At 60.4% G+C, this 19,112-nt stretch overlaps 2 protein-coding genes across 2 annotated transcripts; both read left to right on the plus strand.

Moving 5' to 3' along the window:
* Positions 1-309: 309 nt before the first annotated feature.
* On the plus strand, positions 310-13,999 carry SLC44A4 (solute carrier family 44 member 4). Its single transcript, XM_066263168.1, has 21 exons — positions 310-403; positions 2,149-2,197; positions 2,545-2,618; positions 2,756-2,834; positions 3,659-3,758; positions 3,835-3,960; positions 4,103-4,163; positions 7,272-7,359; positions 7,438-7,521; positions 7,764-7,999; positions 8,109-8,208; positions 8,869-8,961; positions 9,226-9,328; positions 11,506-11,759; positions 11,843-11,937; positions 12,042-12,145; positions 12,249-12,322; positions 12,693-12,763; positions 12,860-12,954; positions 13,028-13,112; positions 13,768-13,999. Exons 1-21 carry the CDS (start codon positions 370-372, stop codon positions 13,899-13,901), a joined length of 2,139 nt encoding a protein of 712 aa, XP_066119265.1. The 5' UTR covers positions 310-369; the 3' UTR covers positions 13,902-13,999.
* A 755-nt stretch (positions 14,000-14,754) lies between these two features.
* Positions 14,755-19,085, plus strand: NEU1 (neuraminidase 1). Its single transcript, XM_066263305.1, has 6 exons — positions 14,755-15,020; positions 15,362-15,554; positions 16,919-17,181; positions 17,712-17,894; positions 18,073-18,295; positions 18,386-19,085. Exons 1-6 carry the CDS (start codon positions 14,859-14,861, stop codon positions 18,610-18,612), a joined length of 1,251 nt encoding a protein of 416 aa, XP_066119402.1. The 5' UTR covers positions 14,755-14,858; the 3' UTR covers positions 18,613-19,085.
* The last annotated feature ends 27 nt before the right edge of the window (positions 19,086-19,112 follow it).

The raw sequence follows: 19,112 nt of genomic DNA on the forward strand, positions 1-19,112 counted from the left end.
GACGGCTGCCCGGGGAGGGGGGAGGAGAGGGGGACCCGAGGGGACCCCTGAGGGCAGGGTCTAATCAAGGCCTAAAGGGCAAATCTCAACAATCTTGACTGGAGGGTGTGGACGCGTGAGGTGATTTGCGGAATTGTGGAGGATTCTTGAAGCCTTCCAGGTGGTGCAGGCCGCAGGCCCGGGGCCTCAGGCAGCAGCGGGCGCCCCGGTCCCTGGCCGGCCTTCCCGCCCTCCGCCCTGCACACTGAGGAGGAACTGGCCTGTGTGCGGCGGGACCACAGGTGGAGGTGGGGCGGTGACGTGGGAGGCGGGGCAGTGGCAGGTGAGTTGCCCGGTCTCCCGGGCTCCAATCACTCCGGAGACTGAGCCATGGGGGGGAAGGCGGCCGGCGAGGAGGCCTACGGTGAGGCTGGCTGGGGGCTGGCCAGGGTGGAAGCCAGGGCCCCACGGAGGGCAGGAGGCCTGGCTGGACCCCTCGGGGGCACGGTGTCTGGGGCTGGCCCCCGGGAGAGGGGCTAAGGGAGCAGATGGAAGGTGGAAGAGCCAGGGCTCTGGGAGGATGGGGTTCAGGGGATGCAGCCGTGGGTGAGGAGACCTCAGGGGGATAAGCCAGGGTCTCGGAGAGGCGCTGGTGTGGAGTTCCTGGGAGGAGGGGTTGGGGGCCTCCAGGGCAGGGACGGAGGAAGCAGGGCCTGAAGAGAGAGAGGCAGGGTGTGGTCCTGAGCAGGGGCTGGGGTTCCGGCCCCGGGGGGGGGGGGCAGCAGGAAAGGCTGGGGACCCTGCAAGGAAGGGTTTTAGCCTGGACCCCGGGTCTCTGTGGGGAAGGGTGCCGGGCTGCCCACCAGGGTCTCCGTGGGCAGTGGCAGGTGAGGTCCATCTTGCCGGGGGCCCTGTGAGGAGTTGGGGCTGGGGCCTTTACGAGGGGGCTGGACCTGCCTCGATTTCTGTTAGGAGAGGAGCCTGTCTGGGGGACCCTTGAGGAATACAGAGGCAGGGGCCTTCTGGGGCCCTTGTGGGGGTAAGGCCTGAGGGGAGAGGGAATGGGGACCAGCCCCATGCACAGCGAGGGCTAGGGGCCTGCCCCAGGGGTCTGAGGGTCAGGGTGGCAGGTGTGAGGAGAGACAGAATGGGGATCAGCCCCATGCACAGCGAGGGCTAGGGGCCTGCTGCACAGGTCCTTTGAGGTTTGGGGAGGGGGTGTCTGAGCCCCTGCTCTGGAGGGAAAGGAACCCCAGGGGAGGGGCCTCCCAGAGGGAAGGCTTGGGTCCCAAAGGGGCAGGGTAGGAGCAGTGAGGACTTCCCAAAAGACTTCCTGGAACAGCTTTGGATCAATCATTGACCTCACGTCCGTCCGAGAGCCATAGAGGGACAGAGTCCAGAGCACCTGCGGAGAACGGACCCCACCTCTTCCCACACTCACTCCCAGCCCTCACCCCCTCGGTCCTCCACGGTGCCCACGAGGGACCCCGGGTGCCTGGCCCCACCTCCTCTCCGTGTGTACTCAGGGAGGACCAGGAACCGGACAGGATCACCACCTCAGCCACCGAGCTCAGGTGTCAGCTTGATTTGGTGGCCTGCCCAGAGTCTGGCAGTGGCCTGGGGATGGAGTCCCTTCAGGTGGGGGTCCGCAGGGAGCTCCCTCCCTCCCTAGGCCCGGCAGGAGCTAGTACATTTGATTTCAGTTTTTTTTCCCCCTAGCCCTGGACTAGAGGTAGGGTCTGAGGCTCTGACCTCCCTGAGGGGCTCCATCTGTGCCCAGCCTGGGCGGGGCACAGGCAGGGGACAGCATGAGGGCCACTGAGATCACTAGACACAAAGTCCCTCCCACATAGCAGCTGAGGGGAGACTCAGGAGAGATGAGTCGGACAGGCAGGACACGAAAGCTATGTCCCTGGCCTCCGGCCTCAAGGTGTGAGCTGGAAATGACCCATCAAGGCCCCCACCCCCTTCCTCCAAGGCCACCTGGGTGGATTCACAGTGGTTCTACCTTTCCTGCTCTCCTGTGGCCCCTCCGCCCGCCCAGCCCCTGTCCATCTCCCTGAAAACCCCTGAGAACAGGGGGAACTGGGGAGGGACGGACAAGGAGCGAGGAGAGAGACTCCGCTCAGGGCCTCACTCTCCACCCTGCTCCTCACACCCGCCCCTCAGGAAAACCGGTCAAATACGACCCTTCCTTCCGAGGCCCCATCAAGAACAGGTGAGTCCGGAGGACCGCGCAGGGTGGGGGAGGGCTGTCTTGTTTTTGCTGTGTACTTGCTGAAAAATCGGTAAGAAGCTCGTGAAACAGCGAAAGCCTGGGATCGATGCGGGGGAGACGACACAGTGGTTCCCGGGGCCCCTCTGACAACGTGGGCTGTGTGCCCTCGGGGAACTCCACCAGGCTGAGCACTTAGGGTTTATGCCCCTTCTGTTCTACTTCAGAGGAGAGTTTACCCATCCAGGAAAAGCTCTCCTTTACAAACCAGAGAGAACCTCCCCACGCCCACTTTCCAGTGCCCCCAGCTGTCCTCTCCAAAGGCTCCCCCCCTGTGTCCCCCCCCCCAGGAGCTGCACAGATGTCATCTGCTGCGTCCTCTTCCTTCTCTTCATTCTGGGTTACATTGCGGTGGGGATCGTGGGTGAGTGTCCAGCTGCGTGGGCCTGGGGCAGCGGCTGGCGGGGGCAGGGGGCCCAGCGACCCAGGGCTGCTCTCCAAGACGAAGTCCCTGCCCGCCTCCCTCCGGTGACCCTTCTGTGTGTGTGTCTCTGTGTCCAGCCTGGGTGTATGGAGACCCCCGGCAAGTCCTCTACCCCAGGAACTCGACCGGGGCCTACTGCGGCGTGGGGGCAAACAAGTGAGTGTGACAGCGGAGCAAGAGGAAGGTGAGGGTGGGGTGGGCAGGCACACCCCCACACACACGTTCAGGCTGCAGACCTTTCCCTGTTGTGTTCCCAGACCCTCTGCCCACCCCCCACCGCCCTTAATCTCACCCCCAGACCACACTGAGCAGCTTCCATTGCTGGGCAGCTGGCTGGTGAGCAAGTCCCGCCCCCCCAAAACTGCAAGGCAGTATAGGGTCAAGGTTAAGTTCATGGTTTTAGCCGTGAGACACCGGCCTTCGAATCTCCAGCTGGGATTCTGGTTCGTGTGCGTGGTCTTGGGCAAGGTCCTCAGCCTCTCTGAACTTTGAGGTGCTCATCAGAAATGCCAGGGGGGTCCCGGAAGAGACGCGACGGGCCCTCGCAGGCAGGGAGCGGCCAACGGTAAAACCCCTGGCATTTGTGTGCGCGCCTCCATGTTCCGAGCAGGCCGTGTACTTTACACACACAGTCATTTAAAGCCTATAAAGTGGGTAGTGTGATTCTCCCCGCCACGGAACCGAGGCAGTCAGCAATTGAGTGACTTGCTCAAGGCCATAAAGCTGGGTGGCGATTTGGCTCCGGCGTTCCTGCCCTTAACCATTTGTGAGCGTGAACTAGGTCGGTCCTGCGTGAACCACAGGCGATGCTGACCGACCCGGGGAAGTGGTTCAGTGTGCCCCGGTACCTCCGAAACTGAACTGAGCTTCCCGAGCCCAGGATCAGGGTCGGGCAGGTCTGGGCCACCCACACTGTCCCTCCATTCCCGTTCCCGACACCTGACCACGCCCTGACACCTTCGCCTGCTCCCCACTCGCAGAGAGAAGCCCTACCTCCTGTACTTCAACATCTTCAGCTGCGTCCTGACCGCCAACATCATCACGGTGGCCCAGCGCGGCCTGCAGTGCCCCACACCCCAGGTCAGAGCGGGGACGCGCCTCTGCCCAGATCTCCCCCGGCTGGCCGCGAGCCCCTCAGCATGCCCTCCGCCCCCAGGTGTGTGTGTCCTCCTGTCCGACGGACTCATGGACTGTGAGCAGGAGGGAGCTGTCCCTGACGGTCGGGGAGGTCTTTTATGCCGCCCACCGGAACTTCTGTCTGCCGGGGGTGCCGGGGGACATGGTGAGCGCTGCCCCCAGCGTCATGGGCGTGGTCAAGGAGGGACCGCGTGGGTGGGGGTGCGAGGCTATGGCGGGGGACGCTCACTCCTGCATCCTGCTCTGTGACTGTGTGTCTGTCTGTCCTTCCCTCACCCCCCACCCAGCCAGTGCTCCAAAGCCTGCAGCAGGAGCTGTGCCCCAGCTTCCTCCTCCCTTCGACTCGAGGTGAGAAGCGCACCCCTTCCTCGGGCATCGGCTAGTCGTATATTTTTATTGCTCAAATGAGGAAACCAGGCCCGGAGAGGATGAGGTCGCAGGGCTGGGCTGTGGCAGTTTGCTAGCCGGGCACTGGGGGTGGACACAGGGCACTTGGCTTCCTGTGGGAGCTGCATGCTAGGTGTAGAGATCAGAGAGAGCACACAGGAATCCCGTGAAAACACACGTGGCGAACATAACCCCAACACGGGCAGGTGTGTGCACAGCAGACAAACCAGAAGTCATCCTAACGCCACAGATGACTGTGGCTGGGTGGTGGGATCGCAATTGGCCACTTTTATTTTTTATTTTTAGATTTTTTATTTTTAGATTTTTTTTTCTTTTTTCTTTTCTTTTATTTATTTTTATTATTATCTTTTTTCTTTTTTTTTTTGGTATTTTTCTGAAGTGAGAAGCAGGGAGGCAGTCAGACTCCCACATACACCTGACCGAGGATCCACTCCGCATGCCCACCAGGGGGCGATGCTCTGCCCATCTGGGGCGTTTCTCCATTGCGGCTAGAGCCATTCTAGAGCCTGAGGCAGAGGCCATGAAGCCATCCTCAGCACCTGGGCCAACTTTGCTCCAGAGGAGCCTTGGCTGGGGGAGGGGAAGAGAGAGACAGAGAGGAAGGAGAGGGGGAAGGGTGGAGGAGCAGATGGGTGCTTCTCCTGTGTGCCCTGGCCGGGAATTGAACCCTGGACTTCTACATGCTGGGCTGACACTCTACCACTGAGCCAACTGGCCAGGGCCTATTTTTAGATTTTCTTTACTGATTTTTTTTTTTTTTTTTTTTTTTCATTTTTCTGAAGCTGGAAACAGGGAGAGACAGTCAGACAGACTCCCGCATGCGCCCGACCGGGATCCACCCGGCACGCCCACCAGGGGCGACGCTCTGCCCACCAGGGGGCGATGCTCTGCCCATCCTGGGCGTCGCCATGTTGCGACCAGAGCCACTCTAGCGCCTGGGCCATCCCCAGCGCCCGGGCCATCTTTGCTCCAATGGAGCCTTGGCTGCGGGAGGGGAAGAGAGAGACAGAGAGGAAAGCGCGGCGGAGGGGTGGAGAAGCAAATGTGCGCTTCTCCTGTGTGCCCTGGCCGGGAATCGAACCCGGGTCCTCCGCACGCTAGGCCGACGCTCTACCGCTGAGCCAACCAGCCAGGGCAGGTTCCTCTTTACTGATTTTTGGAGAGGGGACAAAGAGAGGGAAAGTGAGAAAGAGGTGGGGGAGAGAGAATCAGGAAGCACTTACTCCCTGTAGTTGCTTCCTGTATATGCCTTGACCGGGCAAGCCAAGGGATCTGAACCAGCGTCCTCAGAGTTCCAGGTCGATGCTTTATCCACCGTGCCGCCACAGCTCAGGCCGCAGTCAACTTTTTTTAAAATTATGCATGCTCTTCTTTCCAATAATTAATGTTACTTTTTTAAAAAAATTTATTTATTTTTTTTGTATTTTTCTGAAGCTGGAAACGGGGAGAGACAGTCAGACAGACTCCCGCATTCGCCCGACCGAGATCCACCCGGCACGCCCACCAGGGGGCCGCTCTGCCCACCAGGGGGCGATGCTCTGCCCCTCCGGGGCGTCGCTCTGTTGCAACCAGAGCCACTCCAGCGCCTGGGGCAGAGGCCAAGGAGCCATCCCCAGCGCCCGGGCCATCTTTGCTCCAATGGAGCCTTGCTGCGGGAGGGGAAGAGAGACAGAGAGGAAGGAGAGGGGGAGGGGTGGAGAAGCAGATGGCCGCTTTTCCTGTGTGCCCTGGCCGGAAATCGAACCCGAGACTTCTGCACACCAGGCTGACGCTCTATCACTGAGCCAACCGGCCAGGGCACTTTTAAAAAAATTTAGATGACAGGCCCTGGCCGGTTGGCTCAGTGGTAGAGCGTTAGTCTGGCGTTCAGAAGCCCCGGGTTCGATTCCCGGCCAGGGCACACAGGAAAAGCGCCCATCTGCTTCTCCACCCCTCCCCCTCTCCTTCCTCTCTGTCCCTCTCTTCCCCTCCCGCAGCCAAGGCTCCATTGGAGCAAAGATGGCCCGGGCGCTGGGGATGGCTCCTTGGCCTCTGCCCCAGGCGCTAGAGTGGCTCTGGTCGCAACAGAGCGACGCCCCGGATGGGCAGAGCGTCGCCTCCTGGTGGGCGTGCCGGGTGGATCTCGGTCGGGCGCATGCGGGAGTCTGACTGCCTCCCCGTTTCCAGCTTCAGAAAAATACAACAACAACAAAAAAATTTAGATGACAGCATGAGAAAAGATATCCAGTGCTCAACCTAAGTGCAACAACAAGCATCTGACATGACATGCGTGCTCCGAAGTCAGAGCTGGATGTAACTTGTAGCACTTTCTAGCTGTGTGGCCTTGGGCCCATTACTCAACCTCTCTGAGCCTTGTTTCTTCATCTTTAGACTGTCAATGCCAAAGCGAGTTTGCCTGGCAGAGGTGTTGTATGGGTGGGGGATAGATGCGGTAGGCACATCACAGGTGCCGGGGCGGGGGGAGGCATAGGCTCCCTAGAGGAAGTGAGGGGCAGAGGGAGTTGAGCAGGGGGTACTGGATTGGATTTCTGGGGGAGGGGGCACGCAGGGAAGGGCACGGTGGGAGCAAAGGTACAGGAGTGAGGGGGAAGGGCTGTGCTCAGGCAGGGGGGCCCCGGAAGCCTGGCCGCGAGGTGCGCACTGTCCAGGATGGAGCCTCTGTGTGTCTGAGCAGCTGAGGGACTTTGAGCCTTGGGCTGAGGAGGCCTCCGCTGTGCCCTGGTCTCCCGGGCACTCAGGCAGCGGGTGGGTTGATGGGTGACAGGGCTGGGGGTGGAGGTGTTGTAAGAGGCAGGCCGGAGCGGGGGAGGCTCTGACCGGAGCAGCGGCCCAGGAAGGAAAGGAAGGGGGTCATTCAGGGACAGTAAAGCAGGTATGGCCGGGGCCCCGTGGGCAGAAGAAGCTCCCGTCTGGCGGTAGAATCAAGAGCAGCTCTGTGGGGCGAGCAGACCCCATCTCTCCTCTTGGCCCTGGGGGCGCGGTGGGCTGAGGGGGGGGCAAGAGGCTTTCAAGGCAAAGCTCTGGTACCGGCCGGTTCTCTCCCTCCAGCTCTGGGGCGCTGTTTCCCATGGACCAACAGTACTGTGCCCACACTCCCGGGGATCCCCAGCAACACCTCCGTCACCCAGGGAATCAGGTGGGCACCCCTGCCGCCACCCTCTCTGTCCCTCGCCCCTCCGCCCACAGCCCTCTCTGACTCTGTCCCTTGCCACAGCGGCCTTCTTGACGATCTCAATGCCCGTGACATCAGTGTTAAGATCTTTGAAGATTTTGCCCAATCCTGGTACTGGATCCTTGTGTGAGTCACCAGATTCCCTTACTTTCTCCTTCCCTTCTCCCTCCCGGGTCCTCAGCCTCCAGCCCCCTGTCTGACACCGAGTCTTTAAACAAAGGAAGAGGAGCCAGAGTTCAGAATGGACCCCAAACCCAACAGGATTTATGATAAAAAAAAAAAAAGGGTCTAATCTGGGGACATGTGGGGTGTGAGGAAAGGCACTGGGGGGACCAGCGGTGACCCTCGCCTACCCCCCCTGCCTCTAGTGCCCTTGGCGTGGCTCTGGTCCTCAGCCTGCTGTTCGTCCTGCTCCTGCGCCTGGTGGCCGGGCCCCTGGTGCTGGTCCTGGTCCTCGGGGTGCTGGGCGTGCTGGCCTACGGCATCTACCACTGCTGGGAGGAGTACCGCGCGCTGCGGGACAGGGGCGCCTCCATCACCACGCTGGGCTTCACCACCGACCTCAGCGCCTACCGCAGTGTGCAGGAGACCTGGCTGGTGGCCCGTGAGTCTGCCGCGGCCCCTCGGGGTGCCAGCTGCCGAGGGCTGCCTGGGTCGCGCCCGGCCCGGCCGTGACTGCCCCCCCTCCCCGTGCCCCTGTGTCCCCCCCCCAGTGATCGTGCTGGCCGTGCTGGAAGCCGTCCTGCTGCTCATGGTCATCTTCCTGCGACAGCGGATCCGCATCGCCATCGCCCTCCTGGAGGAGGCCAGTCGGTCAGGGCCCGTCCGGGGGCGATGGGGCCGGGGGCACGGGGTGCGGGCCGGGCCGGGCCAGGCAGCCCTGGAGGGGAAGGACAGAACAGGACAGTGCTCCATGCTGCGGTGTGACAGCCTCTCCGAGCCTCAGTTTACCCACCTTTAAAGTAGGGCGGGCCGGTGGGTGTCTGATCATTGTTCCTACCTCGTATGGTTGCCCTGAGCATGAAGAGAGTTAATGTCCCATCAAGTCCCTCGAGCATGGGGCAGCCCCGACAGCAGGGCTGGTCCTGGGGGCCATTGTTATTATTGCCGTGGTGACGGTGGTCGGGTGGGATGGCGGGAATCCAGGCGAGGAGGAGGAGGAGGAGGAACAGCAGCTCTCTCCCCACGAGACTCGCCTGCCGAGCCAGCGGACACACCGTCCTCTGAGGACTCTCCCCCCTTCCTCTCCCTGAAGCTGCCCTGGGGGCGTCTCTGAGACCCTGTTTGCTCTCAGGGCCCCCCCCAGTCTTATTCGTTCAGCTCAGTTCAGTTCACCGAGGGAGCACCCCGGTGTGCCCAGCCTGGGGGCCGGGGCCGCCTCTGTGGGGCGGAGGGGACCCCAGGGCCGCCTCTGTGGGGCAGAGGGGACCCCAGGGCCGCGCTGCTTGGTGACAGTTACCAATCTCCCCGCAGGGCTGTGGGCCAGATGATGTCCACCATGTTCTACCCGCTGGTCACCTTTGTGCTCCTGCTCATCTGCATTGCCTACTGGGCCATGATCGCCCTGTATCCTCTGCCCACACAGCCCGCCCTCCTGGAGGGCAGAGAGGGGGGTTCTTGCCCACCCGGTGTTTTCCGCGCAGTGGGAAGAAGGCACCGTTGTCTGGGCAGACACAGCCTGCTAGCGGACAGGGTTGGAAGAGCAAGCCCAGGCTGACTTCCAGCCCACCTCGCACAGTGAACACTGTCACAAGCGCCTGGGAAGGGGTCCCTGAGGAGGGGATCTGTAGCGACCCCCATGTGGCCATGCTTTCCTTGACTTCCCTCTGGATACCTGGCCACATCGGGACAACCTCAGTACGTCCTCTGGGCACCCAACGTCAGCTTGGCCGGCTGTGAGACGGTGCCCATGAATGCTTCCTGTGACCCCCTGGTAAGGTGACTGGGGGAGGGGACGGAGGGTGCATCCATAGGGCTGAGGAGACCTTAGGGACCAACTGGTCCAGATGCCTCACTGTGCAGTGGAGACGGGGGGGGGGGGGGGGGGACAGAGAGGGCAAGGGGTTTCCTCAGGGTCACGCAACAGACCCACAGCAGAGCCCGGAAGGGAGCCAGTCTGCTGACCGCAGGTCCAGGAGTCCTGCCCCTGAGCCAGGGAAGGATGCTGAGGCCCAGGAGGAGATATGCAGGGCCTCCAGGCAGGGCCAGCCTCCGGGAAGCTGGATACAGAACCCCGCCCTTCCCAGGACGTTCCTCTGCCAGGGGGACCGTGAACAGCCCCGCCCAGCTGGGTCTCAGGCCGTCACCTCTGCAGCGAAGCAAATCACAAGACCTGTCTCGGGGTGGCAGAGAAAACCAAATGACAGTGGGCACAGGAACCGCTTAGTGCCATGCTGGCACCTGATAAGAGCTGATAACTACTGGTTCTGTTTAGCTTTCCCACCTCCCTCCCTCAGAACGCAGTACCCCAGGCAGTGCGCAGGCAGGACGCCTGGGGGGGAGGAGGTTCTGGGAAAGAGTCTACCAGCCTGCCTCCTGTGAGGCTCCCAGGGAGAGGCGCTGGAGTCCGGGAATTTACTGTCCTCCAGGTTTTTACGTGGCCACCTGCTCTGAGCTTTGCCCGCAGGCATTAGCCTCACTCTAAAAAAGGAGAGGGGGGTTTCCTTATCTTTATGGAGGACCCGTATGTGCCAGACACTTGGTGTGCAGAGCCCCAGATGACCTGGTCCCTGCTTTCCACTTGCTCAGGACCTAGAAGTGCCAACGGACACAAACCCAGACTGACATACACATGGAAGGTGGCTGGTTTTCTTATTCTGAAGGTTCCAACATACACTCAGTGGCAGCAGTTCCCCGGGTCGTGGACACATCTGCTGGCGAGGGCTGTTTATTCCTGTGCCTTTCACTTGTTCTTACGGCAATGTTCAAACACACGTCAAGCCAGGAGATGTTCAAACACACACCAAGCCAAGAGAGAATCCCTGCCCCCAGATTCCACACCTTCAACTTTCCTCTTTCATCCACCTCCCCACCCAGCCTGAACCCCAAATTGTTTCTCTAGAGTTTAAGGCAAATTCTGGACATCATGCCATTTACTTGTAAATATACCAGGATAGATCTCGACAGATAAGGACTTTTTAAAAAAGCATAATCGCCTGACCTGTGGTGGCGCAGTGGATAAAGCATCGACCTGGAAATGCTGAGGTTGCTGGTTCAAAACCCTAGGCTTGCCTGGTCAAGGTACATATGGGAGTTGATGCTTCCAGCTCCTCCCCCCTTCTCTCTCTGTCTCTCCTCTCTTTCTCTCTGTCTCTCCCTCTCCTCTCTAAAAAAAAAAGAAAAAGAAAAAAAATAAATAAATAAATAAGCATAATCAACCTGACCAGGCGGTGGCGCAGTGGACAGAGCGTCAGACTGGGACAAGGAGGACCCAAGTTCTAAACCCCAAGGGCCAGCTTGAGCGCGGGCTCATCTGATTTGAGCAAGGCTCACCAGCTTGGACCCAAGGTCGCTGGCCTGATCAAGGGGTTACTCGGTCTGCTGTGGCCCCCTGGTAAAGGCACATATGAGAAAGCAATCAATGAACAACTAAGGAGCCGCAACAAAGAGTTGATGCTTCTCATCTCTCTCCCTTCCTGTCTGTCTGTCCCTGTCTGTCCCTCTCTGTGTCTCTCTGTCTCTGTCACAGAAAAAATTTAAAAAAGCATAACCACTATAACCATTATCAAACCCGACAAAATTAACAATCATTCCTTAATACCATCTGCTACCCAGTCCCTCCCATTCTGCTGGGAAGTGTTCTGGTTGAAGCCGCAGAGGCTGCCCTGGGCGGGCACTGCTGATCGGGTGCCAAGCTCTCTAGAGCTGGGCGTTGTTCACACAGCCCCCCACACACCGTTCAGGCTTAGCCCCACAGGGCCTACGAGCTCCCGGGAGCTCCTCGCCCACCCAGACACTGAAAGAAGTGAATTATGCTGACACAGTCGGTGAGCGAAACCCAGTGAACATGGAGAGAACCTGCTGGAAGGAACCCACTCCGCCCTCCAGGGCAGGGCAGGCCGCCGCGTCCTCCCCTCTGCTCTGGGAGTGAGCCTACTCTGTGCCCCACAGGCTCAGCCGGTGAACTCCTCGTGCCCGGGGCTGATGTGCGTCTTCCAGGGCTACTTGTCCACGGGCCTGGTACAACGTTCTCTCTTCAACTTGCAAATCTACGGGGTCCTGGGGCTGTTCTGGACCGTCAACTGGGTCCTGGCCCTCGGCCAGTGTGTCCTGGCCGGGGCCTTTGCCTCTTTCTACTGGGCCTTCAGCAAGCCCCGGGACATCCCCACCTTCCCGCTGAGCGCTGCCTTCGTCCGCACACTGCGGTAAGCCTGGAGCTGGGGCCTGGAGACCCACTGGGGGCCCCAGGGGCCCCAGAGCTGCCTCTGACGGCCTGGTCCCTCGGCAGTTACCACACCGGGTCGCTGGCCTTCGGGGCCCTCATCCTGAGTCTTGTACAGATCGCCCGGGTCCTCTTGGAGTACATTGACCACAAACTGCGAGGTGAGCCGACGGCAGGGGCTGGGGGCGGGGCCGCGGAACAGCTGGACGCTTAGGGAGCAGCAGCTTTCAGGGCCAGTGTCTGAGCCTGAGCCCCTGGCCCCCAGGAGCCCAGAACCCCGTGGCCCGCTGCATCATGTGCTGTTTCAAGTGCTGCCTCTGGTGTCTGGAAAAGTTTATCAAGTTCCTGAACCGCAATGCGTACATCATGGTGAGCCCCGCTGCTGCGCGAGCAGACCCGCCCTCCCCAGCCCGGCCCGGGTGAGCGCCCACCCCCCGGTAACCCCGACCTTTCTACCCCCCACCTCCCCCAGATTGCCATCTACGGAAAGAACTTCTGTGTCTCGGCCAGAAACGCCTTCATGCTGCTCATGCGGAACATTGTCAGGTCAGGCCAGGCCCCGCGCGGGGCGGCCTCCCACCCGCAGGCCGGCGGGCGTCCTGGGCACGCGCGGGGCGGCCTCCCACCCGCGGGCCAGTGGGCGTCCTGGGCACGCGCGGGGCGGCCTCCCACCCGCGGGCCGGCGGGCGTCCAGGGCCCGCGCAGGGCGGCCTCCCACCCGCGGGCCGGTGGGCGCCCAGGACACGCCGCCATGCCCAGAGGGCCTTGAGTTTGCTTTCAGCTCTCTGCTGCTTCCTTCCTGAAACATTAACCATTCTCATTTTGCCTCGGTCGTGGTCGTGGCAAATTGTATAGCCGGTTCTGCTCCCAGCCCTGCTGGGCCTCGCACCCCTAATGCACCCCATTCCCCACGCAGGGTGGCTGTCCTGGACAAAGTCACAGAGCTGCTGCTCTTCTTCGGGAAGCTGCTGGTGGTGGGAGGTGTCGGTAAGGACCCGGGACGGTAGCTACAAGGACAGAGGGCCCAGGTTCCGGGAAGCTGAAGAGGTGACCTTACAGAAGTGACACTGACCTTTTCCACAGGGGTCCTGTCCTTCTTTTTTTTCACCGGCCGCATCCCAGGGCTGGGGAAAGACTTTGAGAACCCCCACCTCAACTATTACTGGCTGCCCATCATGGTGAGTGACAGCACCCGTCTCTGTGTCACCCCCTCACTCCCCAAAGGAACCCTAACAGGCCTGTGTCTTCCAGACCTCTATCCTGGGGGCCTATGTCATTGCCAGCGGCTTCTTCAGCGTTTTTGGCATGTGTGTGGACACCCTCTTCCTCTGTTTCTGTGAGTGACACCCTAGCCCCCCCCCCCCCATCAAGGTTGCAGAGGCTGTTCTAGCTTGATTGAAAACCTCGTGTTTCTAGAAACGGCAACTTTGTGAGTTAAAGGAGCCAAAGGGAGCCTTCTGGCATCCCCCAAGGGTTTGGAGAAGGAAGGGGGAAGTCCCCTCCGAGGCTGGTGGGCTATTCTAAGAAACAGCCTTCCAAAGGCAAGGCCTCGGGTCACCTGTCAGGAAACCTCGGGTAGAAGTGAGGACTTCCCAGCAGGTGCTGTCCAGAGCGGAATTTCCTTGCACTATTGTATCCGTCCATCCATCCATCCATCCATCCATCCAGGCTTTAGGGTGTATTAGGCTCTGCATTGAGCAGCAGGCCTGCGGTTTCTTTTTACCAGTCATCTTTATCACGGCTTGACAAGTGCTATTACTGACCCCACTTTACAAATGAGGAAACCGAGGTTACATAAACTACCCAATTACAAAACACGCCCCTCTCCCCCCCCCCCCAAGAAACAGCCAGCGGGAGCGCAGTCTGCAAAGCAGGCAGTGGCGGTGTTCCGGCCCCGGGTTTTCGGGGGGGGGGGGGGGGGGGGGCCGGGTTTTCCGGGAGGGAGCGCGGAGGCCGCGGGGCCGCTCTAACCGGCCTGTGTCCCGGCTCAGTGGAAGACCTGGAACGGCACGACGGCTCGCTGGACCGGCCCTACTACATGTCCAAGAACCTGCTGAAGATTCTGGGCAAGAAGAACGACGCGCCCCCGGGGAACAAGCGGCACAAGGGAGGCACGCAGCCCTGAGCCGCGGCTGCAGCCCGCCTCTCAGATCGTGATTTTTGTAGTAAAAAGATTTTTATTAAAGATGGATATTTTGTTTTCGCAAAAAAAAAAGAGAAAAACCCAAACAATAAAAAGAAGTCTGGGCTGGCTTTTATTCCCTCCTTGACAATAATAATACACCGCTCACAAAAATGAAGGGACCAGGGAACGTGCAAACCCTCCAGGACTCAGCCTTTTGTCTGGTGGGTTTTCACCAATGAGATAAAAGTTGGTTTTGTATCTCATTTGCATAATCAAACAACTTTCTTTGACTTGTTTGCTTTTCTGCTGTTCATGTTTAATAAAAAAAACAAATGCTTTTTTTTTATCACTTTATATTCATTTTGAAATACCCTCTAATATTTGTGAGAAGTATATATTAAAAAAAAATTCTGCCCTCCTGGTACTTTCAATTAAAAAAAAATTTTTTATTGACATTGATTTTACCAAGAGAGAAAGGCAGAGAGACACAGGAACATCGATCTGCTCCTGTATGAGCCCTGACCGGGAATAGAACCGGCAACCTCTGCACTGCGCAGAAGATGCTCTAAAAGAAACCGAAGGATCTGGTCAGGGCCCCCGCCTGGCGCTTTAAGATAAGACCCGCCCTCACAACGCGCCTCAGCTGCTGCGACCAATCAAAAGGCTTCTGAAGAAACGCAGCGCTCATTCCAGCCAGTACGTTTCCCGCCTGGGTCACGCGCTCCGGGCCTTCAAAGGGAACCAATAGGAGGGCTAGTTCAGAGACGCGAAGGGGCCACGTGGGGGAAATCTCGGTGGCCCTGGCCAATCAGAGTGCGGAAGTCCAGCGGGGCGGCTGGGGGTGTGTGACACCTGAGTGGTTAAAGGGCCCGGGTCAGGTGATTGTCGCCGGCCCGGGTTTATCGTCCTGGGGCCCCGGGTCGAGCTCACCGGGGTCGAGCTCGCCGCGGGGGAGACATGCCAGAGGAGCGCCCCGGCGCAGTGCTCCCGGGCGGACATGGGGGACCGCGAATGCCGGGGTTCGGGGCGGCCTGTCGGGTTCGGGCGTCCGCCGCGATCCTCCAGCTGCTGTTGTCCGCGGCGGCCTTCGGGGCCCGGGCAGGGAACGACCTCAGCCTGGTGAGTGGCCTCCCGCCGGCCCCGCGAGGCTCCGGCCCCGTCCCGTCCACCGGCTCCCGGCCCCTCCCCGTCCTGAGGCCCCCTGGCCCTTCACCTCCTTCGGGCTCCGTCCTTCTTCCCCTTCGGAACCCCTGGAAGCCCCTCCGCCGCCCCGACCCCCGGCTTTTCTCCCAACTCCGCTCTCCGTTCCCCTGCCTTGTTTCAGGACCCCCGGCTCCCAGGCGAGAGCCCCGTCACCCTGCATCTCCCGGGGGAACCTGCCCCGGAGCCGCTGCTCACCCGTCCGGACGGACACCCCAAGTCCGGCCTGTCCGCGTTGACCCTTCCTGCTCCCGCCGCAGGTGCAGCCGCTGGTGACCATGGAGCAGTTGCTGTGGGTAAGCGGGAGGCAGATCGGCTCCGTGGACACCTTCCGCATCCCTCTCATCACGGCCACGCCGCGGGGCACTCTTCTCGCCTTTGCCGAGGCCAGGAAGATGTCCACCTCGGATGCGGGGGCCAAGTTCATCGCGCTGCGGAGGTCCATCGACCAAGGTAGGAAGAGGCCTGGGTCGCAGGAGCTGCTGCTACCTTTGAAGGGGTGGTGGGGAGCCAGCCTGACCTGCCCAAGTGCTTCTAGGGATGGGGGACTTAGAGGGCTGGAGGCCTGAGTCACTCACTGAGAGGGGGACAGGGAAGCTAAGGGGAGAAGGTGTCCAGGGCAGTGATCTGGAAATTGGGATAAGCGAGGCATTGGACATTCATTCAAACATATATCCAGCATTTACTATATGTCCAGCACTGTTGTAGGTTCTGTGAATAGTTATATAAAACAAAAACAAGACAGTGGTCCTGGCCGGTTGGCTCAGTGATGGAGCTTTGGCCAGCCTGTGGAAGTCCTGGGTTCGATTCCCAGCCAGGGCACACAGGAGGAGCGTCCATCTGCTTCTCCACCCCTCCCCCTCTCCTTCCTCTGTCTCTCTCTTCCCCTCCTGCAGCCAAGGCTCCACTGGAGCAAAGTTTGCCAGGGCGCTGAAGATGGCTTTATGGTCTCTGCCTCAGGTGCTAGAATGGCTCCGGTTGCAACAAAGCAATGCCCCAGATGGGCTGAGCATCGACCCCAGTGGGCATGCCGGGTGGATCCCGGTCGGGTACATACGGGAATCTGTCTGACTGCCTCCCCGCTTCCAACTTCAGAAAAAAAAAAAAAAAAAAAAAAAAAAAATGCCTGCCTTTGCAGCCCTTACATGCTACTGCGGGGAGACAGACAATAAACTTAATAAACACCTACACATAGTTTTTGTGTCAGGAGATGACAAATGCTGTGGTGAAACATAAAACAGGGCAAGAGGTATGGGTAGTGCCCGAGTTTGACTGCAGTTTTTGGCACGTGCTGTTTGAACAAAGACAGGAAGGAGTGAGAGTTAGCCTGGAGGAAGAGTGTGCCGGGCAAATGTGCGCACCTTGAGGAGCAGGGAGGAGCTTGTGTGGAGTGTGTGCAGGAGAATGGTTCTGGGCGAAGAGGTTAGGAGGGGTCGATCCTGTAGGCCCCCGGGGCCCTTGTACGTCCTGGGTCCCTGGCAGGAGGTGAAGGTTACAGGGAGTGGTGGGCTCACCTCCAGAGGGCTCACCCTGGGGCCCTGGCAGGAGGTGAAGGTTACAGGGAGTGGTGGGAAGGGCACCTCCAGAGGGCTCACCCTGGGGCCCTGGCAGGAGGTGAAGGTTACAGGGAGTGGTGGGAAGGGCACCTCCAGAGGGCTCACCCTGGGGCCCTGGCAGGAGGTGAAGGTTACAGGGAGTGGTGGGCTCACCTCCAGAGGGCTCACCCTGGGGCCCTGGCAGGAGGTGAAGGTTACAGGGAGTGGTGGGAAGGGCACCTCCAGAGGGCTCATCCTGGGTTTCTTCCTCGTTCTCTTTAGGCAGCACGTGGTCCCCCACAGCATTCATTGTGGACGATGGGGAGACACCTGATGGGCTGAACCTGGGGGCTGTGGTGTGCGATGCTGAGACCAGGGTGGTGTTCCTGTTTTACTCCCTCTGCGCCCACAAGGCTGGCTGCCCGGTGGCCTCCACCATGTTGGTGTGGAGCAAGGACGACGGTGTTTCCTGGAGCCCGCCCCGGAACCTCTCCTTGGACATCGGCACCGAGATGTTTGCCCCCGGCCCAGGCTCTGGCATTCAGGTCTCTGTCCTGAGATGGGTGGAGAGCCCCAAACATGCCCCGAAATGGACCCCTTCCCAAGGAGAAGACTCTACAAAGTTGGAGTTCCTGTCTTAGACGGGATCCCTTGGAAGAAAGGAATATCCTGGGAGGCGTGGAAGGTGAACTTCCCTCTTGGTAGTTGAGAGCAGGTCTGCAAATTAGATAAAAGACACCCCTTGCTTTGGGCAGACACAAGCCTGTGCCCTGGTGTCAGCTTGGTTAGTGAGCACCCCAAGTGTAAGAGGAAGTTCCCATCCACCCCTGTGGTGAGGCCCCCTGTCCTGTGCACAGCCTGTCCAGCATGGGTCCTAGGTGCCCCAAAGGAGCTTCTTCTGCAGAAGAGCTTCTTAGGTCAGGCTGTGGCTCTCTGTGAGATCCGTGTGGGACTCTCGGCAAGCCAGGACAGAACTGATATGTGGGTCTTCACACAGGAGGTAGGAGGTGGTGGGTTCCCTCTTCGGCCCTGGAGCCCCACAGCGGCTCCTCCTGTGACACGGCTCCTCCCACAGAAACAGCGGGAGCCGCGGAAGGGTCGGCTCATCGTGTGTGGCCACGGGACCCTGGAGCGGGATGGGGTCTTCTGCCTCCTTAGCGATGACCACGGAGCCTCCTGGCGCTACGGCAGCGGGATCAGCGGCATCCCCTACGGCCAGCCCAAGCGGGAAAACGATTTCAACCCCGATGAGTGCCAGGTCAGGCATCCCTGGGCTGCTTCCCGCCCACATCACCTGCCCTGTCCCCCAGAACGCCGGTTCACCCCCGAGCCAGGGTCTGGCTCCCAAACACATGCCGCCAGCCTGGCTCCCTCGGGGAGAGGCCCCTGCCCAGCCCCCTCCCTGGGTCCTCCCAGAGCCTGTTCTCTCTCCTCAGCCCTACGAGCTCCCAGATGGCTCAGTTGTCATCAACGCCCGGAACCAGAACAACTATCACTGCCACTGCCGCATTGTCATCCGCAGCCACGACGCCTGCGACACGCTGAGGCCCCGCGATGTGACCTTCGACCCTGAGCTCGTGGACCCTGTGGTCGCTGCAGGAGCTGTGGCCACCAGTTCTGGCATCGTCTTCTTCTCCAACCCGGCGCATCCGGAGTTCCGTAAGTGTCCTTCAGGCGGCTGGCGGGTGGCCCGTTGTCCAGAGGAGGCCTGGGCAGAGACCCCAACCCTGACTCTCCCGCCGTCCCCAGGCGTGAACTTGACCCTGCGCTGGAGCCTCAGCAACGGGACCTCGTGGAGGAAAGAGACGGTCCAGCTCTGGCCGGGGCCCAGCGGCTACTCGTCGCTGGCCGCGCTGGAGAGCGGCGTCGGCTCAGCGGAGCAGGCCCCGCAGCTCTTCGTCCTGTACGAGAAGGGCCGGGCCCGGTACACGGAGAGCATCTCCCTGGCCAGAGTCAGCGTGTACGGGACGCTGTGAGCCGCACACCTGCTGCGGAGGCCTGGGCTCAGCCTCCGGGACTGTGGGCCTGCAGGTGCCGGGACAGCCGGAAGACAGTCCCAACGTCCTGCAGCCTTGAGCCCTGTGCACAGTGCACTTTTCTTCGACTGGGAAATCAATCACTCCGTGAGGACTGGGAGCCTGAAATCTACCACAGGAAGTCCCACCCCGCCCGCCCCCGCGGGGGTGGCCCTGCTCTCTGCCTTCGCAGGACAGTGGTGGCCCTCTTCCTGGGCGGGGCTGGGGCTGTATAGACCCGAGTAACTGAACTCAGGGACTTGCGGAGGGCCGAGCTTCCTCTCGGAGGTAAGAGTGGCTTTGCAGACGGTTAGCAAAGGGCCCGTTTGCTCTCAGGGAAAGGGACCCCACACACCACGGACCAGGACTATTTATGGATCAAATGTTTGTAACGGAATGTTATTAATGAAGGAAAATAAACATATCAGTCTGGGGTCCTGTCAGTGCCGGTCTCACATCTG

This window comes from Saccopteryx bilineata, chromosome 1, assembly GCF_036850765.1.
Source record: "Saccopteryx bilineata isolate mSacBil1 chromosome 1, mSacBil1_pri_phased_curated, whole genome shotgun sequence".
Classification (NCBI taxonomy): domain Eukaryota; kingdom Metazoa; phylum Chordata; class Mammalia; order Chiroptera; family Emballonuridae; genus Saccopteryx; species Saccopteryx bilineata.